At 38.8% G+C, this 21,842-nt stretch overlaps 1 protein-coding gene across 5 annotated transcripts in view; it reads left to right on the top strand.

Annotated features, from left to right (window-relative positions):
• Btk (tyrosine-protein kinase Btk29A) overlaps window positions 1-21,842 on the top strand; it is a 73,073-nt gene that overhangs the window by 32,558 nt on the left and 18,673 nt on the right. For all 5 annotated transcript variants that reach the window (XM_087353514.1, XM_087353515.1, XM_022068789.2 and 2 more), the window contains 3 exons: window positions 19,978-20,039; window positions 21,142-21,225; window positions 21,570-21,634. In XM_087353514.1, the coding sequence (XP_087209640.1) occupies window positions 19,978-20,039; window positions 21,142-21,225; window positions 21,570-21,634 (211 nt within the window). The remainder of the gene's footprint in view (window positions 1-19,977; window positions 20,040-21,141; window positions 21,226-21,569; window positions 21,635-21,842) is intronic.

Here is a 21,842-nt window from a genome sequence, read left to right as displayed (position 1 = left end):
TGAACACATTAACACGCGTATATGAAAATCTGTCACTTGTCGCAGCTAGCTCAGTCGCTTCCCAGTTTTCTTGCTTTGTTTTTTGCGTGTGCAGTGATGTTGTGTATTTGATACGATTTTATAAAAAAAAGTTACCTCTGTGAAATTATTCATTGGAAAAATAAATCCCGGGACCGAAAAACTAATTTTCAGGTAGACTCTATGGACTTCAGTCATAAGAGAGCATTGTTCGGTATGTTTGCTAAACCTTTTGAAGTGTCAAAGAAAACGAAGAATCTACTTTGCAACTCGATCCCGCAGACCTTCATTACAGTTGCGAGCTTAAAATTCAAAAGAGATTTGCTGAGCGTTTAGAAACTTCGCCCAGAAGGCAAATATTCCAATGTGCGACATGAGTTTCCTGGAAAGAACTCGACTGCATTTGTGTTGAAGCTTTCTTTTTGGTGAAGATGAGCAAATCGGCGTTGTGGTGTCGGCTTACAGTTGGAAATTTCACTGCATTTATTCCGTAGACCATAAGCGTCACACGTGATTTTACAGCCTAGGTACTGGTAGGCGGAAGCTCGGCTGTAAACTTCCGAAATATTTATTTAAATATTTCAGTTATAACTATTGTATATGAAACGCTAAAGTTACTTTGTATTAGTTTTTGGAAGAAGATTGTTTAAAAATACAGTTCATGTTTGTATCCCTGACGATAAAGAATAATTCGGTTTTATTTATTTAACTTTTGTCGACGGAGACTGAACTGTTGGTTCAGCATTGTGAAATAACCTGTAAGAAGGTCTTCATAATGTGACCCACAGACAAATCTCAGTTAGGCACTTTGGTGTTCTTGAAAGAGATGTGGAGATTGCTGTAAGGCTGAGTAGGAAGGGACATGGTAGGAAGTGGTCGTGGACAGTCCTACACCAGAAGCAGCCTGAAGGACTAATGAGACCCACGGTAGCTTGGAGTCAACAGGGCCTGTAACCGGTTACCGGATAGAGACCTGAATCGTGTATCTCCCAAATAGTTTTACTGCTGATTCAGCTTCGTTGCATCACTGCTTCAGTAATAATTTAACAGTTACCGTAGTATTTGCAGTTTGAACTTTATGCCCAACAGACGGATACCCTGAAGAGCCCCAGTCATTTACCCCTCCCCCCTTCCCAGTTCCATTGGCCTGTAATTGACCTTGCGGGACACGTGAGGTAATCTCCACTACCCGTTCTGGACCTGTTCACCGGTACAACGTGCATCAGAGGTTATGACGTCACGAATTACAGTCTTCGTTAAGAAGAACTGTAGCCGTGGCCTCAGTGACGTCAAAACCCGGCTTGTTGTAGTCTTGTGTAGCCAGTTCGTTGTGTCTGTGTGCGGTTCTTAGCGCCTCGCAACGTGCCGGAAGGATTGATAACGCGTGTGAAGAAACGGGCTCACTGACGACACCAATCGGACACTCGTCCGATATCTCAGAGCAGGAGCTACATTTTTATGTCGAGAGAAAAATCCGTATTTGAAACTGAACTGATGTCTGTACCAAGGATGTTGGTGATAGCTGTGTTAAAATTTGTGACAAAACTGGTTGAAGCTTTAGTGATAAATGATGTGTAATTACACATACAAGTGCGTTTTTGCTTTATATAACCTATTATTTATGACAGAAAGTTGTCAGTCCGAATTCGTGCATCTTATATTTGGAATAGTGGTAAAATAATGTGTGGAAACAGCTCGTAAATCGTCTAATGATATCAGTGATTTGTGATTTGTGCATCGAGTAATAAAGTCGTTTCAGTCTTTACTGCTGATATAACCTGCGTGTTAGTACTGACAGCTGATGTTATCTTCTATTCGTTAGTAGTGCAGTGACTTGTGCCAGTTTTGTAGTGAAACTATTCGCTCTCAATTTTGAGAGAGCGCACAGACGTTTAAAATTCTCTGTATTAAAAATTTCAACACTGGATGGGGTTTGGCTGGGGAGCTATGCGAGTGTTTGGTTGTCGGTGGCCATTTTGGAACTTACCAAGCTTGCCAGGTAATTGCATATACCTTGTAATAGATGATATGTATGCATTATAGCGTAATTTGTATTAATGGAAATTTATTTATTATTGAGACGCATTTAGCTAAGCATTTGGGGTGCCGAGAGGGCATCTTGGTAATTCATGGTTGCTTTCTGTCCGATTAATACCGATTTATCATTGATTATCCGTTTCGTCTGCGAAATGTACCCCGAACATTTAAATCGCGTTCGTTAAAGGTCTCAGGAAACTCGTTTGTGTGTCGCGAATTTGTGTGCACGAAACTTCTATGACTGTGAATGAGTCTGTGGGGGTTTTCGCTGTTTACTCCATTCCTTGTGCAGTCTTCTGCATGTAGCACCGTGTCGAAAATTACATACATTTCGGAAAATATTTCTGTCTACTCTTTAAGAGTCTTAAGTCCTTTGAGATATCTACCATTTTGACAAGATGCTATACCGGAAGACTACAGTGAATCCTGTTTTAGTTGTTCTTCTTGCCTAACACAAGAATTTTCGGTGAGGTACTTGCTTTGTAAATTAGGGCAATGCATGATGCACGGAGTTTGATTACAATATCTGCAATCTTGTAATAAAATTGTAACATTGCATTCGTATGTTTGTTTCTGTAAACTGCTCAGCAGAAGACGCTGTGTGATGTTTGGTTGTCAGTAAATGAAAGTTGACGTAAACAGGAAAAAATAATTAGTATTGCCCACGTGTTATCTGCTGTTTCTCGCGTCTCCTTGTGCTTTCTTATGTCAAGTGTCCCTACGGAGGTGTAATTGAAGGGTCCAGTGCTAAAAGGACGTGGTTCCACTGTAAAAAAACTTTTTGAAACCAACAAGAAGCATGCCAGAAAATTTAAATCAAGTTGCATTTCCTTCTCCCCTTTATAGCATGCACTGCTAATTAGTTTTGACATGTTGCCACTCATTACTGTTCTGTTTTAATTGTTAAAAACCAAAATCTCTTTCTCTATGTATCTCTGAAATCTCTAACATTTGAACAAATGTCTCTCATCAGTAAATAGGGCAATTTTTTAATGCAAGGTATAAATCAATTTAAAACTAAATTTCGGGAAGAACTGGAGTCACCCGTTCTTGCACTGGGCCCTTTTATGACACCTACCGCGCCATAAAAACACTTGCTGCAAAGAAGGTCGAAGCTCGAAGAAAGCGATACTGCTATGCGTTCTTTGAATGAAGTGCTCTCTTTTATGTCATCTCCAAATTAGAAAATTTTCGCGCCCTTAAATTTTCCCTTTTCCTATATGTTACGTCTGAAGTGTCTAATGAAATGCGAGAAGGCGAAATGTGGCCGTATATGTATTTGTAATTATCTTGGCAGTAAGTGGCTTGTATGATGCAAATCTTGATAGCTAATTCCTGCCGCAATTCAGCAAATGACAAAAATAAATAAAGAATTATAACATATCTTCCTCAGTTGCATCGTCGACAGAAGGATGAGTGAGAATAATCAAATGGGAGGATTCTGGAAGGCGACTGTCGTGACGTGGCTTTAAGTGCCATCCCAGCTTTCGTCTGGAAAACGTCTCAGCCATGTGATCTGTTTTGGGACCGAAAAGTGGACTCGAGGCCTCGTAGGATTGATAATTATTGAAAAAGCGACTTTCGATCAACGTTTGAATTTCGACTGGCTTCTCAGAGGATAACAATGTACCAGGGTCAGTCAGTGGTGTCTTAATTATCAGTGTCAAAATGCAACATAAAATCGCTATTGTTGTTGTAGTGTCTAACTTGGCAACAAACGCTGTTCGAGGAGAGCAAAAACTACTTAGTAGAGTGGCAGTGTAGATTGAGTGGCTGTTCTTGCCTGTGTGTCTGCTTTCGATTGAATTTTCTTTCTCTGGATGCTACAGGTCCGATGATAACCGTGTGTTCGTTAAATCGGAAAACATGGTTTTCCACAGTGTTGCTTTTGAAAGGAAGTGTGTTCACAGCCACGGAAGAAATTCTTTTCCACTTCTGCCATTGAACTAAACATAGTTATGACTGTCATTGCCCGGAAGGAAGGATCAACATCAGCCCAAGGCTTTAGAGGTTAATGTCGTCCAGAACCTAAGCGTGTTCCCTGTCTGGTTTCAGTTCATAAAATCACGTTCCTTAAATTTTAATTGTGCGTTTAATTGATTTTTATAACGTTGTTGGTATGTCTTCTTGAACTTTTGAAAAGTGTAGTTGTAGTTATAGTTTTCATTCTGACAGGCGTAATGTGACACCAACTATTTCATTTTTTCGTTGACTGTGATGACCCACGGAACCACTAAGCAACTTATTTTAAGATAACTTTGTGATATTCGAGCTGCAGGAAAAACTAGTTCCGGTCTTGGCCTACAGTTTTCTCTTAAAAGGGGGAGAAAAATTATGTCTTTGTTCCATTTTAACTTTTGAACCACATGACCGTTTTTCACGAAATTTGGTGTAAACGTATGTAACTGGATGCCATATCAACTTCGTAGGCTTACTTATTAATTTTCTACGGTCAGTATTAATGTAAGCTGACAGACGGAGCGACGTAATAGGCCTATATGGACATGATGTTTGGTAATAAATATTGGAAACAAGGAAGTTTCAAGTGGCTCTAAAATGTCCGGTGCTGACGTGATAGCAGTGAACCGTCTCCAGATGGCGACACTACAGACACGAATTTTATATTCTTATTGTAGTCTTCAAGCATGAATCCGCATAAAAATACGATTCCTTTCGCATTAGAGCCACTGAAAACGTCATTAATGAAGTGAAAGAGTTTACAAAGAGTAAGAGACAAATCCTTTAAAATTACGCCTTTATGGTGTAACCGACCACAGTATTATGAGAGAAAGAAAATCTGAGAATCCAAGAAAATCCTCTCCGACCCTTATTCCGCACCCATTCGATTTAGTACCGGCGCTGAAAATTAAAAGGGCTCAAGTGACATTTCACATACGAGCACTGTCTTCCATGTGGCTGGCTGGTTGATTGTTTGACTCAGCATCTGCCTTTGGTGTTAGAGTCAGAAGCTTCAACACAGCTAACGAAAAATCCCGTCATTATCGTATATCTTCTTCAGGGACAATTAATTTCCCGCGCCAAAATCTGTTCTCATTAATGTCGTCTTCCATTCTCCTTCTTAGTCTTCTGAAGGCAGTGTTCCGCAACCTGTGTGCCGCGAACTTTTATAAGAAATTGTATCCTATATTCGCACCTTATAGTTAGAAGAAGGAAGTATTTTTTAATTTGTAATTAGAATTCGTAAAACACACACACTGGTTCATCAATGGTTCTAAAAGACGCCGCGGATCAGTTTTCTGAGAGACATGTTTTTAAAGTTACTTCGTAAAGATGCATGCGCGTATTTCTTATTTCTTCCATCAGAACCACACGCCGAAGCCAGTGTTATTTAATTTAACCACCCAAACAGTTGTCAAAGAGCATAAATCATGAAGTTTGTTACATTTCTGATATTCTAATTGGGTTTAGACTTGAGTTTGTGAATCTGCATCTTCTTCAATGTATGCTTCCGTCTCTTTTTTTTCCGTAGCCGATTTCGTTGTTCCTTTTCGGTTTTGTTATCCGTGAAAGAACATTTGTAGCTAAGATCTCTTTTGCCACTCTTTCATTCAGTAGTGCACGTGTAATATCCGTTTCAGTCTGCAACATAAGCGGAATGACTGTCATTTATCGAAAATCGATGGCTTTCGCCAAGCTGGCAGGCCTCAGATTTGGCAAATATCAATTCTTTCCTTTCTCGGCGTCTGAGTGCTACAAAAGGAACGTAATAAGGAACCATTACACGACTTATCCCCTTAAAATTATTTTTTTTATATAAAAATTAATTTCATTTATTTTAAGCTAAAGAAGAACATTATTGTGGAAACACTGCACACGAGAAAGCATTCTGTCTGAATTTTGACTTTAGCCAAATCATTCTCCCTTTGCCCGGTTTGTTTCTAAGAATAAACTAAGCTTTTGAAATTATAAAAATTATAATTTCTTATAGGGCTATACGCTTATGACGCATCTTTGATAAAATTTTACATAATTCTTGTAACTACGTGTTATATATTACATTTGTATCCCACAAGCATCTGTAAATAAGCTTCGTAAAAAATATAAAAATATAACCTCTTCACTGACACTTGATAATTAGTGAGTGGACTTCATGAAAGAAACACTAAAAGTGATTGAATTAATTGAATTGAATACAGGCCCTAAAACGAAAAGGGCGCGACATCACGCGGTTGGTCTGTTATTTACCGCCATGGTGTCGCGTGAAGATAAGTCTTCTGAATGAGAATTATATTACTTTATTAATTAAACCGTATGCGTAGCTAAGAAACAGCAGTGTTATGTATTTTAATTCGCATTTTACATTATATCCTACGCATTCCAACATCCAGCAGACAGGGCGGAGGAACCTGCAAGATAGATTGAGTCACAGTCACGTTTTGGGGATAACCATTAATGAAATTAATAGTTTGTTTTGAGCATTACATTTGCAGCCATTGCTGAATTGGGGATGTGACGATATGAAACTGTAAAAAAATGTAACGTGTAGAACTCAACCGAAGTCAGTATAAATCTGTCGAATAAATTACGAACTCTACTTTTTATAGCAATGATAACTTTATTACTATATGTTTTGATATTTCAAAAATGCGTCAGTAAAAGTAAAACATTGTGTTTGTTTAAATTAAGGTATCCCGGGAATAGGGTTCACGTGAACATTTTATATACCGGCCACTTATATCTTAAAAAAAACAGTATGAGAATAATGTGTGTAGGCTTGTAGGTTGTTGCCGAGATTTTGGTGGAAACCGTCGTTTCAATTTTCAGGGTAGAAGTCTACCTGCGAGAATACACGCCATTGTTACTCACAGGATAGCGACCGGTGGCGGGTTCTCGTGAACGTGGTAAGGAACTCTGGGGGTTCTATAAAAATGGGGATTTTCATGACTACCTGAGCGACTGTTAGCTTCTCAAGGATTGTGCTGGAGTGAGTTATTTATATCTTTAACTGTACTCCCCTCCCGCCCCTACTCATGAATGTTTGTTTATTTACGTATGTGACCACCGGTTTGGTGACGTTGGCTATTTGCTTCGCTTTTCTTCACAGTGTCATGAAGTGACTGTCGTTTTCAGGTGCTTTGTTCCCCGTCATCGCTTCTCTTGGAATTGAATAGGGACCTTCAAATGGTGAACTCGGCCAACCGTGCCTTTTACAAGAAGAAATTATAGTTAATTAACATTCATCCCAAGAAGCTGAAATGGATATTGTCCTCTGCATGTTCGAAGATTCTTATTTAACTGCTGAAGGATATATACAACATACATAATACATAATATATATATACATATCACGTACACACACACACACATGTTCGGTTCTGGCTAGATGTCAAGGTCGATTTGCTGTGTTTAATTCTTCGTGACGTGTTCTTGATGTGAAAGTGTCAATCTTTACCTCATTCATTTTTAACATTCTAGCATTAAGAGGTGAAGAGTCTCAACTGTCGAACTGAACACTCGAATCGCTGGTTCGAATTCCGTTCGGTTCATGTATAATGGTCTGTATTCTTCTGCGTTGTGTTTCATTGCGATGGGTCATTGAGTTCTGTCAGACGTGTAAATGATTGTTTCAGGGCTGATATGAATCTAAACCGGCCAAAAGCTCCAATTTATGATAGGTGAAGATCCTGAGTTTGTTCGTGATTTTTCACTCCCTCCAGGCAAGTGGTGGTGGGATAGTCCTTTGAGCTGATACTCAGATTCCTTCCACATCCTTTCCAATTCATTATTTATTACCAAATTATCTCATAATTGGAAATCTATGGTCTAAATTACTGTCATTGTCGTTAAATAAGTCACGACGGACGCCCTATGCACCAAGGAAGTAAAAGCAAGGATAGCCATGGCCAAGGCAGCTTTCGTCAAGAAGAGGATACTTCTCACTAGCAAGTTGGGCTTGGAGATGAAGATGAAACTAGTGAAGTGTTACGTATGGAGCAGAGACTTGGACACTCAGGAAGAAGGAACAGAAATACCTGGAGAGTTTTGAAATGTGGTGTTGGAGAAGAATAGAGAAGATCAGGTGGACGGATCGAGTGACCAACGAAGAAGTATTGAGGAGAGTCAACGAGCAAAGAAACATTCTGCAGGCGATTACACGAAGGAAAGCTAACTGGCTGGGACATATTATGAGAAGGAATGGATTACTGAGTGATATCACCGAAGGCCAGGTTGAAGGAAAGAGAGGACTAGGAAGAAGATTGATACAGCTAACCGACGATCTTAAACAAGGAAAGAAGATGACGTTCCAGGAATTAAAGCGAGAAGCCGAGAATAGGGACAACTGGAGAGCTCTTTTTGGGTAGAGCAATGGACCTGTCGTAAGACAGAACACTAAATAATAATAATAAATAAGTAAATGCCGGGATATAACCATAAATAAAACCACGTCCGTTCGATTTATTGATCATTGATCATCCTCCAATTTGACGCTACGTAGTCTGAGCTGTTGACTGTCGTTGAATGAACCTAGTTTAATAAATACGTGGTGTGGTATATGTTGTAAGAACGAAAATTGTTCTGTAATTTCTTCTTTGAAGTAGGTTTAAACGTATCGTCGGCCTTGCAGTTACATTTTCGGTCTCCTGTGAATTTTAAACATTTCTACTATATGAATTTGTGTGCTGTGGGTGAGTGGAATATATTTTAGCATGCCTCACAACTTGGAGGTGGCTCAGGAACACAGTCCTTTACCATTTACTACTCTGCGATCGTAATGACATCCGGTACAGTTAACCTCCGCTGAAAGCTGTCAAGCAGACTAGATTTTGTGTCACATCACTATCATTGTTGCTGACACACAAAAATGAATGTAGTACTGTTATTGTGAACTCGACCGTTAGTGCTATGCTGTATACCTTTTTCAGTCTTGTTTGTACCATTAAAACGATTTCTGATGTATGTTTTGAAAAAAAGAATACAGTTAATGTCATTGTAATTTTAAACCCTAAAATGGTACTGTAACTGTCTTTTGTCTGCCTCGTATTTGCACATAATCTTTGTCGTTCTTGAAACCGTTTGTGTTGGTCATCCAGGAGATTTTCTGGTTCATCCTCTTTTCTTTAACGGTGGTTCTGGGCGTTTTGTCGCATGAAGAATAAATACCATTCTTGCCAGTCTCCATTTATTTAGGTTGGTTGATAAGTTTGGTGTAAAAAGGATATAACAGACTTCATGATGCTTGTTGTTCCTTGAAAACGTCTTCTTGGCAAGTGTCATTGCTTTTATAAAATTGTCATCTTAATTGAATCGCGTCATTTAATTTTCCCCAAATCCTGAAACATTTGTTATAGTTCGTAACACGCTAATTTCAGGTATTAGGATATATTATAAGGCCTGCCTACGACCAACCCTCAGGTCGTATGAACACCTATTGTCGATTGTAACTTAATACACGTCATTTTATCCTTACAAAGTACTTTCAATCGAACCGTTTATAGCATCTGTGAAGGAATTTTTCACACGACTGTCCTTAAAGTTTTAAGGCTAGACATAAAATCTCCACTGAGATATTCCGTGTGGCATCCGTTTTCGACAGAAGTAAAATTCTCTCCGATTAATCCTTTTCTTCTCTGCCAATGATAATAATTTACCGAAAGTGCAGTCAGTATTGTTCTATCGCGATATCACAACCTCCGTCCTCCATGTCTGTCCCGGCACTTAGATGGACTCAGAATACTAAAGTTAATAATTTGTTCAGTTTTTATTTGTTGCCCGTATGTTTACAATAATAACTGGGTGCTGTACTCCTGTGCAATACGTGGTCGCTTCAGAAGCCAATGGTAAAATATCTGCAATCTGTTGCTGACAGAGATACATTTTTACTTGTATCGTGTTAAATACATATATACATATATACATGGTTGATATAAACGTTTCTGTAAATATTTTATGCCAAATGCTAGTCAAAAACTTCCCCGAAGTTCAAGCCCGATGTAGATCAAAAATTAAATTTGCCGAAAAGCTGTTGATTTAGACACCATATACTTAATTTAATCGAAATCTATTGAGTGGTTGAGGGAATATGAAGACGGATTCTACGATTTGCCCGGCTTACGTTTATTTTACTCGCCTCGTGTCAAGTAGAGGTGCGTAATTTTCATATCAAACACTTTGGTTGAAAAGGTACCGATAACTGTAGAAATCATGTTTATGTGTTTGGAAATAACGGAAAAACCACGGTCTCGGTGTTTAGTTCCTGGGTGTGCTAAGGTTTATGTCTTCAAGATTACAGTTTCATGAACAAAAAAAGTGGAGTCGTTTGACTACTTATTGCGTAGAGTAATAATTCAATGCCGGTCTTAGCTCGATCTTTATCTCGATGCAGATGAAAGGAGCCGGGGTCTGCAACTCAGCAAAAACTTGTTCTGGGAGTAGACCTACCGGATTTCCTGGTCTGTCCCGGGGCACTGACTTCTCGTAAGTTGTTATAGACTCGGATGACTGTGGAATGGACGTGTTAAAACGTTTATTTTCACGTCTCTTTATTCGTTTTCCGCCCAAGAAAAATGAAGTAATAAGCGATTATTTAAAAATTACATAATGAGTAGCTTCACAGTATTAGTACAGCCAGACTAGTTATAGGAAACTCTGCGTCTTTTCTGTCTGGGAGATCTTGCCCCAGAAGCAAAACGGCTGGAACGTGAAGCTGACAGTCATCTTCATATAATTTCGAGGTTTGTAATGCATGTAGTTTACCTCCATTGTTCATACTCGTCGTTGTTGCTTGATGCTTAAGCACAAGGGCAGCTTATCTTCATGTGGTAATAGAAAAGCAGTGCATTGGAACGTATTGCCCGCATATGGCAACAAGAAATACTCAACTAATTATATTTGAAGACCTTGTGGGAAGAGAATGCTCATAAGACTTAGGTATCGTGACGTATGGATTACCCTGAAGATGGAGAATGTTTCTTCGAAACGTCGGAAATTTTTCTGCTTCTAGACGGCGTGAGAACCCGAAAGACGAAACCTGATGAATTTTGTTTTAGCGTTTAGGATCATTAATATTTTAAAAAGATTACTACAATTCGTATCTTGCACTTATTCATTAACCATTTTCCATTTGTGGTTAAGGTTCGCTCCTAAACGTTGATATTGATTAGGCAGCAGTGTAGCAAGAATGGCGTAAATTAAACTGTCACTTATTGTCGCCGTTCAGAAACCCAGGCAATCCTTTTAGCACAAGAAGGAAACTGTCAACAGCAGGAATAGAAATGTAACAGCAACAGTACTGCCAATTCCCATCTCAAAAACAGCAGGCTACACGCCACTTCATCCGACGCAAGAACATGCCCTCCTTTCCATAATGTCGTGAATAAGGTTACGTTATTAAATTTATCGACGTTTATTCATCTACATAGATTCTACAGTGACCGTAAGTAAATATTTGGTTAAAGATGGCTGTCTTCAGGGTTGTAGCGCCGTGTAATCTGCTAAAAGTTTACCGACTTTCAAAGGCCCTTGCTGCCTCTATCATCAACATATTAGAAGCATATTTTAATTGCAACAAAATGTTCTCATCCGTTAATTTGACACAAGATGAAACGGCTGTTGAAATGGTTTATATGGCAGATAAGAGCAATAAAAAGATAATTTAAAACTAAAAAAAGGCGGTTCTATTTCAAGTACCCTCGTATCCCGTCGCAGGAGAACAGTACTCCATTATAACACTTCTCCGAAACAATGTCTGTGTTCAGGTAACAAAAACTAGCCCTCTCCGATGAAGCCGAGTCACTGGCCACAAACATCGATCTACTTTCGAGTGTGGTGGGTTTGGTGTAGGGTTATTATTCGTAAATCTCTTGCGGGTATTTCGAAAAGACTGCTTTCGAGCACTTTCCAGTGAAATACAAATCTCCAGGCTGCAATCTTTAATCTATCACATAATCATCATTCACAGTTATCCTTCATGTAGACGTTACATAACCAATGCCAAGAAATACCGTGTTAAAAGTAATGGAACAATTTAAACAATCGTTGAATTAAACGAATGAATAACCATTATTCCACATTTTCTTATGTGCTTAATTTCGAAGTTCTGTGCTATTAGTATAAGCTACACAAATTTTATTTTAGGGTGGTTTTCTTAGAGATAAACTAATGCCACAGTTTAATGTGTTCTGATGCCTTGAGGCATTAGGCAACTCGTAAGCCACCTTATAATATCCGCAGATGCCAAACTGACAAGTTGGTCGACATTGGAGCTTGTTTAGAAGGATAATTACTGATTAGATAGTTTTATAAGATAGACGATGCAATGCCGAAAGGCGGAAGTTGATGGTACAGTAGAAGGAAAGGCTGTAAGGGTAGGGAAATTGGATTATGGGTATAAAGGATCCCATTAACGTTGAAGTTTCGCAGGTTTCCACTGCCTCCGCCAGACCCTCTCACAGTTCATTGCACCAACAGCCTTTGCAGTTTTAGAAACTTGTCAAAAGACTAAGAGTTGTATTGCAATTACCTTTCATAACATTTCGACAAGTAAGTAATTTTTTCCGCGGATGGGAGGATCAGCCGTAGATTGCAGTGGGTTGATCTCGCGTCCAAATGTTTACTTACTGTTTTGGGGTTGCTTTATCCGCTATACTGAATATACAGAAGTTCCAATTAAAACAAAAAATTAAGGGACAGGGAAAAAGGAACTGGGGAAGACAGAGAAATGTGACCTCTTCGAGGCACTATTCTAGCATTTGGCTGTACAGACCGAGAAAAACCATGAATATCCTAAGTCAGGATATCCAGTCTTCGGGACGAGATTTGACCATGAGATTTTCTAAATGTGAGACAGGATTCCTGTCTCTTTTTCACGACGTTTCGGTTCACCTACATGATCACCATGTATCTTTCGATTATGGGAAACGTCTGCAGCTGATATAACATGATTAAATAAGTAACTCAGACAACCATGATGTACTTTTTTGGTTTCACTACCTTGCCAAGGACAGCGAACCCATAATCTTATGACTTGAGTTTCCTTCCAGACCAGTTGCCGAAGACCCCGAGGTTCGAGGGTATTGTGGAATAATAACTTGCCCATTGAGGTCATAGAAGCTTGATAAGTTGGTTGTCGCAGTGTGCGAAACACAGGATGGAATGAAGTTTTCCCTAGTTTTGTTGTTATTTATAATATCGTTCCATTAGTCCGGTCCACTGAATGGCTGTTTTGAGTTATTCTCTGTAATAATCATTTCCATAATCATATATCGTTTTATTTTATTTAGGAATCGTTTTATAAACTAATGAGTGTGATGAACCAGTCGACTGTTGAAACTGAAATCGTCATTGTTGAGTGCACTGCCCTCTTCCTACAGTTCACTGCATAGTGCAGTTTTGTTCTAATCTTTCATATAGTGGTTACTCGACCGATTAATCACTGATGATCTGTTTTTGCGCCCCAATAAATGGGTTCAACTACCCTTTTATTATGGCGGTCATTTTACTGGCGTGTGTGGGACCTCCTAATAAAGTTTGTAAATATTTTTATTCAGTCATATGCTCTGTGCCTGCAGTAAAACTGAAAAATATTATCTGTTTCCAGTAATTGCATTTTGAAAGCATGTTTGTGTGCTTTTCTACCAGTCTTTGTTATTTTAACGTCTAAGAATCTAGTTTAAAACTTTTAGAAATTCACGATGGAACTTTTCCTTGTATTTCGTTTGAATATTCTTCACGTGAATTTTTTAAAATAAACGTTAAATTTGTTAATGAGGCCTGTTTTTATGTTATGTACGTTTTTCACATGGTTGGCATTTTTTATATAAAAAATTTAAGTTGAAATTTGAGCTTCATATAAAGTAGGTGCTGTATTGGATCCATATGAACTAACATTAATTTCCAAAATTTAATCGAAATCCATTTAGTATTTTAGGAGCTAGAACTGGCGGACAGACAGACAGGTACTTCATATTATGCGAAAATTTTATGAAGCTATAGTAAACCTTTCTTAAGGGTACAGTGGTTTGACCAGTATTAGATGTTAATTAATTTGACCGCTAATTTCAGTGTGAAGTGCATTCAACTGGACCAGTAAATGGCTCTTTTGAATACGATGGGTTGATGATGTTTTGGAGTCCGTAAAAAGCGGGAAGTTTTTTTTACCAGCCGAGTGGCCGTCAACTTTTAAAGACCTGCACAATGAAGTCAGTTTTTTGAGCGTTATTTCAGTTCCTTTTTATAAAGGTCTTGCGCTCGTTTCCTTTAAATAATTTTACATAATCTGCGTCACTTAAAATTTTTTGAACGATATGTGAACTAATGCAAAGGGGTGAAGTGTTTTGACTTTCTTCGTGTATAAGTTTTGAATGTGTTTTCTATATACCTCCTCCTTTCTTTTCAGTCTTGTTTATTTTCTTTGCATGTTACTCGGCACTGCGGTATCATCAGAATAGGTTCTGTAGTCTTAAGAGTAGATCCCGACTTTCCATTTATTTTGTCTCTGGCGTATTCCATTCCTTCTGGGGAGAATTTACGGACTCCGGGGCCCATCATCTTCTCTGTTTGACGAGATCATAGTCATCAAAGAGCGACTCTTTACTTCCGCATTCTTTCCCATTCATTAGTCACTATTCATCCTAATATTCGATTCTTTCTAATTTGATCAGTTGAAAGTGTAGTTAAGTAAACCAAGAACAAATAAATTACAGACGCGTGCAGCACGCCTACGTCTCTACGTCCCTCCACCATCTTTCTCGAAGCTCAGACATTTTAATTACATGGCGTAAATGCCTCATCTTGTGCCGTGACTGAGTTTAATGTCGTCGTCAGCATGATGACGTAGGCACTTCTGTTTTAGCTGTGAGGCAACCGAGTTGCTGGTAACAAGAAGTTAATCATTATTTTTGTATTTATTGTCTTCTAGCCACTCCCAAGTGTTGATTTTGGTTTCATTCTCGCCGCCTCTTTCTTTACGTCGTTTGAGCTGAAACTTTGGGGTTGAGAGACTTTGATCGCTAATCGGAACACGCTTTAAACTTCGTGGTTCTACTAATTCGCTTAGAGTCTCGTTCAGTTCAGAGTTCACACGTTCTTCGATTGATCGAATACGTATAGCGATTTGGTTTAACAGTTCGCTCATTCTTCTGTCGATACTATTATTTTGGCAACAAAAATGTTGTAGGTAAAATGTTTAGTGTAACTCTTACAGGTGTGATTAACCCCCCCCCCCCCCCACATTTCCTTCATTTTTATTTCTCTCCTTATTGGTTCTTCTTTCACGTCTTAATTTTGATCTTTCCTACTTCATTCTTAATCCTTTCGTTAGTTGTGTCATTCCGTCCGTATTTCTTTTCACTGTTTCTTTGTTCTTTTACCTTCCTCCCATTCGATGTCTTTAGTTATTTCTTTGAAATGTTTAAGTGTTGTGCTTCATTTGTGCATTGACGGAATTGTTTTAAAGAGACATTGTTTGAAGATTCCTGTCTTCTGGGTTGTTGCGCTGTGTAGTCTGGTCGATGTTAACCAACGTTTCAGAGGTCATACTGCCTCCGTCATCAGAGTATGAAGATTTCTGTCTTCTGGGTTGTTGCGCTGTGTAGTCTGGTCGATGTTAACCAACGTTTCAGAGGTCATACTGCCTCCGTCATCAGGGCGATGAGTATGAAGATTTCTGTCTTCTGGGTTGTTGCGCTGTGTAGTCTGGTCGATGTTTACCAACGTTTCAGAGGTCATACTGCCTCCGTCATCAGGGGGATGAATCAGCCCAGTGAGTATGAAGATTTCCGTCTTCTGGGTTGTTGCGCTGTGTAGTCTGGTCGATGTTAACCAACGTTTCAGAGGTAATACTGCCTCCGTCATCAGGGCGATCGCCAGGAATCTTCATACCCACCGCTGTGAAAACCTCAAATCTTACGAGACATTGTTTGTCTGCTATGAAAACGTATATTACATGGAGGGCGTCATTGTAACAACGGAAGTGGTTGAAGGTGTTCGTTGTCAGGTCCTGTTGTACCATGTGGACCTGCTTGCTACTATGCACTGTGCAGAAACGTCAGCTGTTCAACTCACCAAGAATCTCGATAAACTTATGTATTGTGTGTAAGTTGCATCTTGTGTCTTGCATTGTGTTCCGTCACTTCTCTTCTTCAGTCTCCTTTCGACTCGAATTCATTGTGTCTTCCTGCTTTCTTCAGCTTTACCTGGTTATCTTATTGCTATCTAAATATTAACATCGGAATATTTTCATGCATTTATTCGTTATATTTTATGCTGCAAGGTATATTTTCCTCGTGTATTCAATTACACCTTACAGATTCCCTCCATTCTCCACTCTTCCTGTTTTGAAACTTGTTGTCTCCCCCTACCCCTCAGGGTTACTGTACAGAACCAAATGCAAATGAATTATTTCGGTACGTCGTGCCACCTTTCATATAACATTAATTTTGTTAATTTAAACTCGAATCATTGAAAAAAAAGTGTACATTTTAGATTTTTAAGAATAAATACTTGTTATATTTTTCCTGAAGTCTGTTTAATTGTGTTACTAATCTCGTCCATTTTGCAGGTTTACTGCTTAAGATTTTCTGTCATGGAGTTTTTGATAGGGCGTTGCAGAATTTTTCTTTCCTGATTCGTGACAGATCTTCGTACCGTAAACTTCTGTCGGTTACGAATGCTAAACGAATTTTTTGGTATGCGTATTTTGTGCACGTGTTTGCAATTTTGTTTCATTTCTGTGAGGCGCGTAGGGACATCGCGGCAGATATCGATTGTCATGAGGGCTTACGTGCCTCGATTTGTTTTGGGGTCTTTGGTCTCTTCTCTCGTTCTCGCTGTGCTTCTCCGGCGTTCGTACCAACCTTGTAGTTCATTTACATAGTGCTATAAAGGATATGGCTTATTCTTCAGCACGAACCCTTTCGTGGTTAAAATATTACTTCTAAAGATAATTCGAGCGTACGTTTAAGGTAGGATAGCTATATTTTTTTAAATGTAAAATATCTGTATTGGCATGGGAAAGATACACGTCCGTGAATAATACGACTCTCCTTTTTGAGTTTTATGGACGTAGAAACGTCAATGAGAAGCCTGACATTACTTCTTGTCATACCTTCCTGAAAATCTGGGCGTGATAAAAATAACAACCCAAAAAACAGCTTACTATAATTGTAAAAAATGTGATTCTTAATATGTACACCGTAGAAAATTTATATATATATATATAAGAATAATTCAGTCGATAATGTAACTGGCTACAGACTGAAGGAGATCGAAAGTAGGAACTTCTCACTTCGGAGAGTACGAAGATGGCTGTCTTCTGGGATGTAGCCATGTAGTTTGGTAGAATTTTACCAACGTTTCAGAGGTTCTTGTTGCCTCCATCATCAGTGCTAACGCCTCTGAAACAGTGGTAAACTTATACCAGACTATAAGGCGCTGCATCCGAGAAGAGGGGGAGTTCGATTCTCGGCAGGGACAATGATTATTATATTCATGTTTCGCGAACTGGGAGATTTCTCTTGCGAATTTAAAGTGTCCACTCTTCCCCCAGTATAAAGAGACAGAGGCGATCATGCTGATGGGCTGTATGCTAGGGCGGTTGTTCAGGAGTTCATCATTTATGACGACGAGCTTATTTCATCGCTTGACTAAATTTCTCGTGGGTCACCGAGCGAGACCTCCAAGCTCGTAATTATAAGCATGAACACTTGGACATGCCGCGAAGATGCAGACTCACACATGCTGTGACGTCACGTGGAGCCAGACGACTCGCCCCGTCATCTCTCGCCTTGTGATGTCTCTGAAATCTAATTTTGAGGAAAGTGTGAACATGATGCAGTTTGACATTTTCCCTCCACATTTTCGCTTTAGGTTGTTTCTTTTTCCATTAATTTCACTAAGTGCATAAAAGAAGTTTATGATGGGTTACTTACTAAGAAGCCAACAGTCGCTCAGCCAATCAAGAAATTCCCAACATTTTCTGCAACCCGGAGGAAATACAAATAAACACAATTTCTAGCAATGTGCAGTATTTTATTTCCAACTGTGCGTTTGTATCTGCAACAGAAATGGATGAAGGACAACGAGGCACGCAAAAGGTGCAGTGTCTCCAGTTCTTTTTAGTGTCTTCGTAGATCTGCTAGGTCTATGCAAGTCAGTTCCGCAAAATAAGCCACATCCAGTTGGTTCTATTAGCTATACTTCAGTTGGTAAAGACAGCTGGAGCGTACAGCTTATTCGGCCCCGTAAAGCATTACCTTCACGTTATTGTACGCCTTGCAGAGGAATGCCGATGTTAAGACTGCAGACATCGATCGCGCGATATAAGAATACTGCATTCTGTTTGCTGGGAGTAAAGGTGTTGGAGCGTGAAGCTGATCACTTCTATCTAGTCCTGAGGTTGAGATTGTGTGAAGCGTTGCCTTCATCGTTCTCAGCACTGTTTTTTTAATTCGTCTTTTTAAGTTTTCCGAAGTCATCACAATAAAAAAACTATCTCGACATCATGAGTCGCAGAATAATAATCGAGCACGAAGTAATTAGAAATACTTGCTACTGATTTATTTTATTAGTTGTCATTGATGCGTACTTACTTTGTAGAGTGGCATTCTACACATATTTCTTAGAAATAAAATAACGACACAGCTGCATTAGAAGACATTGAGAAGACGTTTTATTTGTTTTAATGTAAACCGGCGAGTAGAATTCTTGAAAACAAGGGTCATTTATAAAGGAAATTATCCATACCTAAATGTAAAAAGTGTGTGTTGTACCTCTTCCTACATTCCTTTGGCGTTCATGGAAGGATCGTTGCACAATATGAAAATATTTATCGATGTTACAGACGTGAGTGAAGCTTCGTGGATAAGGAAGGCCATACTCGTTTGTTCCTATGTTTGACATTATTTAACGTATAAGAGTTGTCTGGTGAAACTAATTTTGACTGTTGTTGTTCCACAGCAACTCCCTTAAATGAAACTCGATACTTAATTTATCACGTATCTCCAAAACAGCTGGTAGTGCTATCGTTTTGTACATAGCATAAAGTATAAGTACTTATATAATTAACTTTTAATTCACTTTAGATACGAGGAAAAGGTTTGCATATGTGTGGTGTACCATCTGTAGTATTGGAAATCCGTGTTGACAGAGATCTTAAAGTACATCAGGGCAAACGAGAGGCACGTAATTGTAAAGAAAGCATTTTGAAATTGTATGTTATGCATCCATCCCCCAAAATGGGTAAGAAATGGTATATTGGCTCACATCAAAACTGGTTCAGCAGTGTAACGCAAAATAAATGCATGTTGCATATAAACGTTTTATTGGAAGACCCATGGGGGGGGGAGGGGGGGGGTGTCTAGACTTCGATGGAAGGGAAATATTAAAAATTTGTTTCAAGTCTGATATGAAAGTGTGAACTGGCCTAGAATGTGTTGCATTGACGAACTTCTCTATGGAACTGACGTCGGTAGTAATCCAATTGTCCACCCTCCAGCTGATACATGAGTAAATATATATATTCCGAGTGGAATGATATTGACAGGGGAAACCCTGTCCATCACTGGGCTTGAACCGGGACCCCGCAGTGAGAAGCTGGTGACTGACCATTTGCGTTATGGCACAACAACCTTTACCGAGTAGGTTATTGCGGTGACGCTGTAGACTTGAATTCTGGAGCAAGCCGGTTCGAATCTTGGTCGGGATATTGGTCAACTTGACCTAATTATTCCTCTTTTTCCATCCGAATGCCGTGATACCTTAAATAGGCCGCGACCGCTTCCCCTAAAGCTTTCAAGTTGCAATCCATCACCATCTTCCCATCTTATTCAGTGTTATATGACGGAATTTGAACTGGCATACAAATCAGTTGCCACTTGAGAGAACTAAAACTGAAGGTAGCTCTCAGACACTTATATGCTGAAACATTTCTCAGTATCAGATTTTAATTATATGACTCTATTACAGGTGTTCCATCCGCACCAAACATGCCAGGTGGAGTCCCAGGAACCCCTTCTTCCAAAACTAAAGTAAGTAATGACCTAGCGCATTCTTTTGCACATTTCTGCTAATGGGTCTAGAATAAAAATGTAATTTATTTATCTTCTTGTTCAGTATGCTCTGATGGCGTGAAAATCATGTGGAATAATTCATGTTTTATACTTAATGATTTAGTATTGTTTGATTTATGGTATTTTGAAGATTGGCTCTGTGTCTTCAGGTAACAGGATAGGACACCTGTTCATAGATCCCATTAAATAAGTCTATAGTAGTTCTAATTATTGAGCTGTTGTTTATGACCAGGCGTAGTGATAAGGGTTACTTTGCCTAATTGGTCTCTTGGAATATGTATCCTTTCCTTGTGTTTGAAACATTATATATACATGTATCCCTCGATTTGCGCCGATTCAGAATAACGCCGATTTTGCAACCAGCAAGTCAAAAAGTGAAAAAAATATATTTACTATTATTTATAACGTTTTACAATGTATCTCGTACTGATTCTTATACTATATCGTAATTCTTACATGGCTGATTTTGAATAAAAATTCTAAATACAGTCTTCTCTGCAATTACGTATTTTTCGTTAACGCGAATTTGCTTCAATGAGATCGATGAATCGGTAAAAGCTGTTTGTGAAATGCAAACTTTTGCATATGCGAGTTTGCTCTTATGCAGTTTAATTCCTGACGCTTTAAACTTTCAAAGGACTAATTTAATCTCTGCGGAGGTACCGGGGTTATTTTTACTACGCGATTTTCTATAGGTCGGAGTCTTACATGAATGCAACTATCGCATAACAGCAGAGATGACTGTACACATCATTCACATGAAAGAATTGCGGGGACCAACGAATTGCCGATTGTAAGTGTGTAAAATATATTTTTTAAATTCCCTTTATTTTATTTGCGTTATTTCAGAGCTTTAAATGTAATGCCATTGTATTACTCGTCAATGTTTGGATGCTGGGAACGCCTGTCATTGACTTCCCATTGATTTACATTATATAATAGTTTCAATTCACGCCGATTTCGTCCAGGAACGCATCCCCGGCGTAAATCGAGGGCTACCTGTAATTTAATGTTAAGAAGAGGTAATGTTACATCCTCATTTTGACTGAATATGTTTCAGGAGAAACTGATGATCAGGCCAAAAGTGGTTGTGGCTTTGTACCCATTTAAAGCAATTGAAGGGGGTGACCTTTCTCTTGAGAAGGTGAGTGTTCTAAAAAGAGCAAATTACAAGTTGTTGAGTTTATTAGTACTAAACATTTACATAATTTCACGTTTCAGAAAAATGTTATTGACTTCTGCTTATTTAATTTATAATATTCAGGGGGCTATGTTAGATGGGACTAGTTTTCATGATGAATGTTCCCTACATAGAGATTTTTACAAACTGAACGCATTTTGAACTTACTTTTCTTTTATTATGGAGAGTAATGCAGTCGCTTATTGGACAGGGCTGACTCATTACCTTTTATTTTAGAAAACTACCTGTTGCCTTTGAATAGCTGTGGTACTACAGGACACTGTAAGGGATTGATTAATTTCTTACAGGGTGCAGAATATGAGGTGCTAGATGATTCACAGGAGCATTGGTGGAAAGTAAAGGATGAACAAGGGTGAGTTTCTGATGTGCTCCAGTGACTGTCCTTTATTTAATAAACTGTGTATGAGAAATGTGCAGTTTGTGTCACATTGTCATCATTATGCGATAGTATCAGGCAAAATAATACGATATACATTTTGCTTTTGGGATGTTAGGTTTTCCTCTTATCAGATTTTGAATGTGAAAATGCGTTTCCTTCCCGGAGTGGAATCTGTGTTAAA

Source organism: Zootermopsis nevadensis, unplaced genomic scaffold, assembly GCF_977971745.1.
Source record: "Zootermopsis nevadensis isolate Lab colony 2312 unplaced genomic scaffold, Znev_1.0 Znev_ptg000022l, whole genome shotgun sequence".
Classification (NCBI taxonomy): Eukaryota; Metazoa; Arthropoda; class Insecta; order Blattodea; family Termopsidae; genus Zootermopsis; species Zootermopsis nevadensis.
The sequence above is the reverse complement of the archived record's forward strand: the minus strand, read 5'-3'. Positions and strand labels throughout refer to the sequence as shown.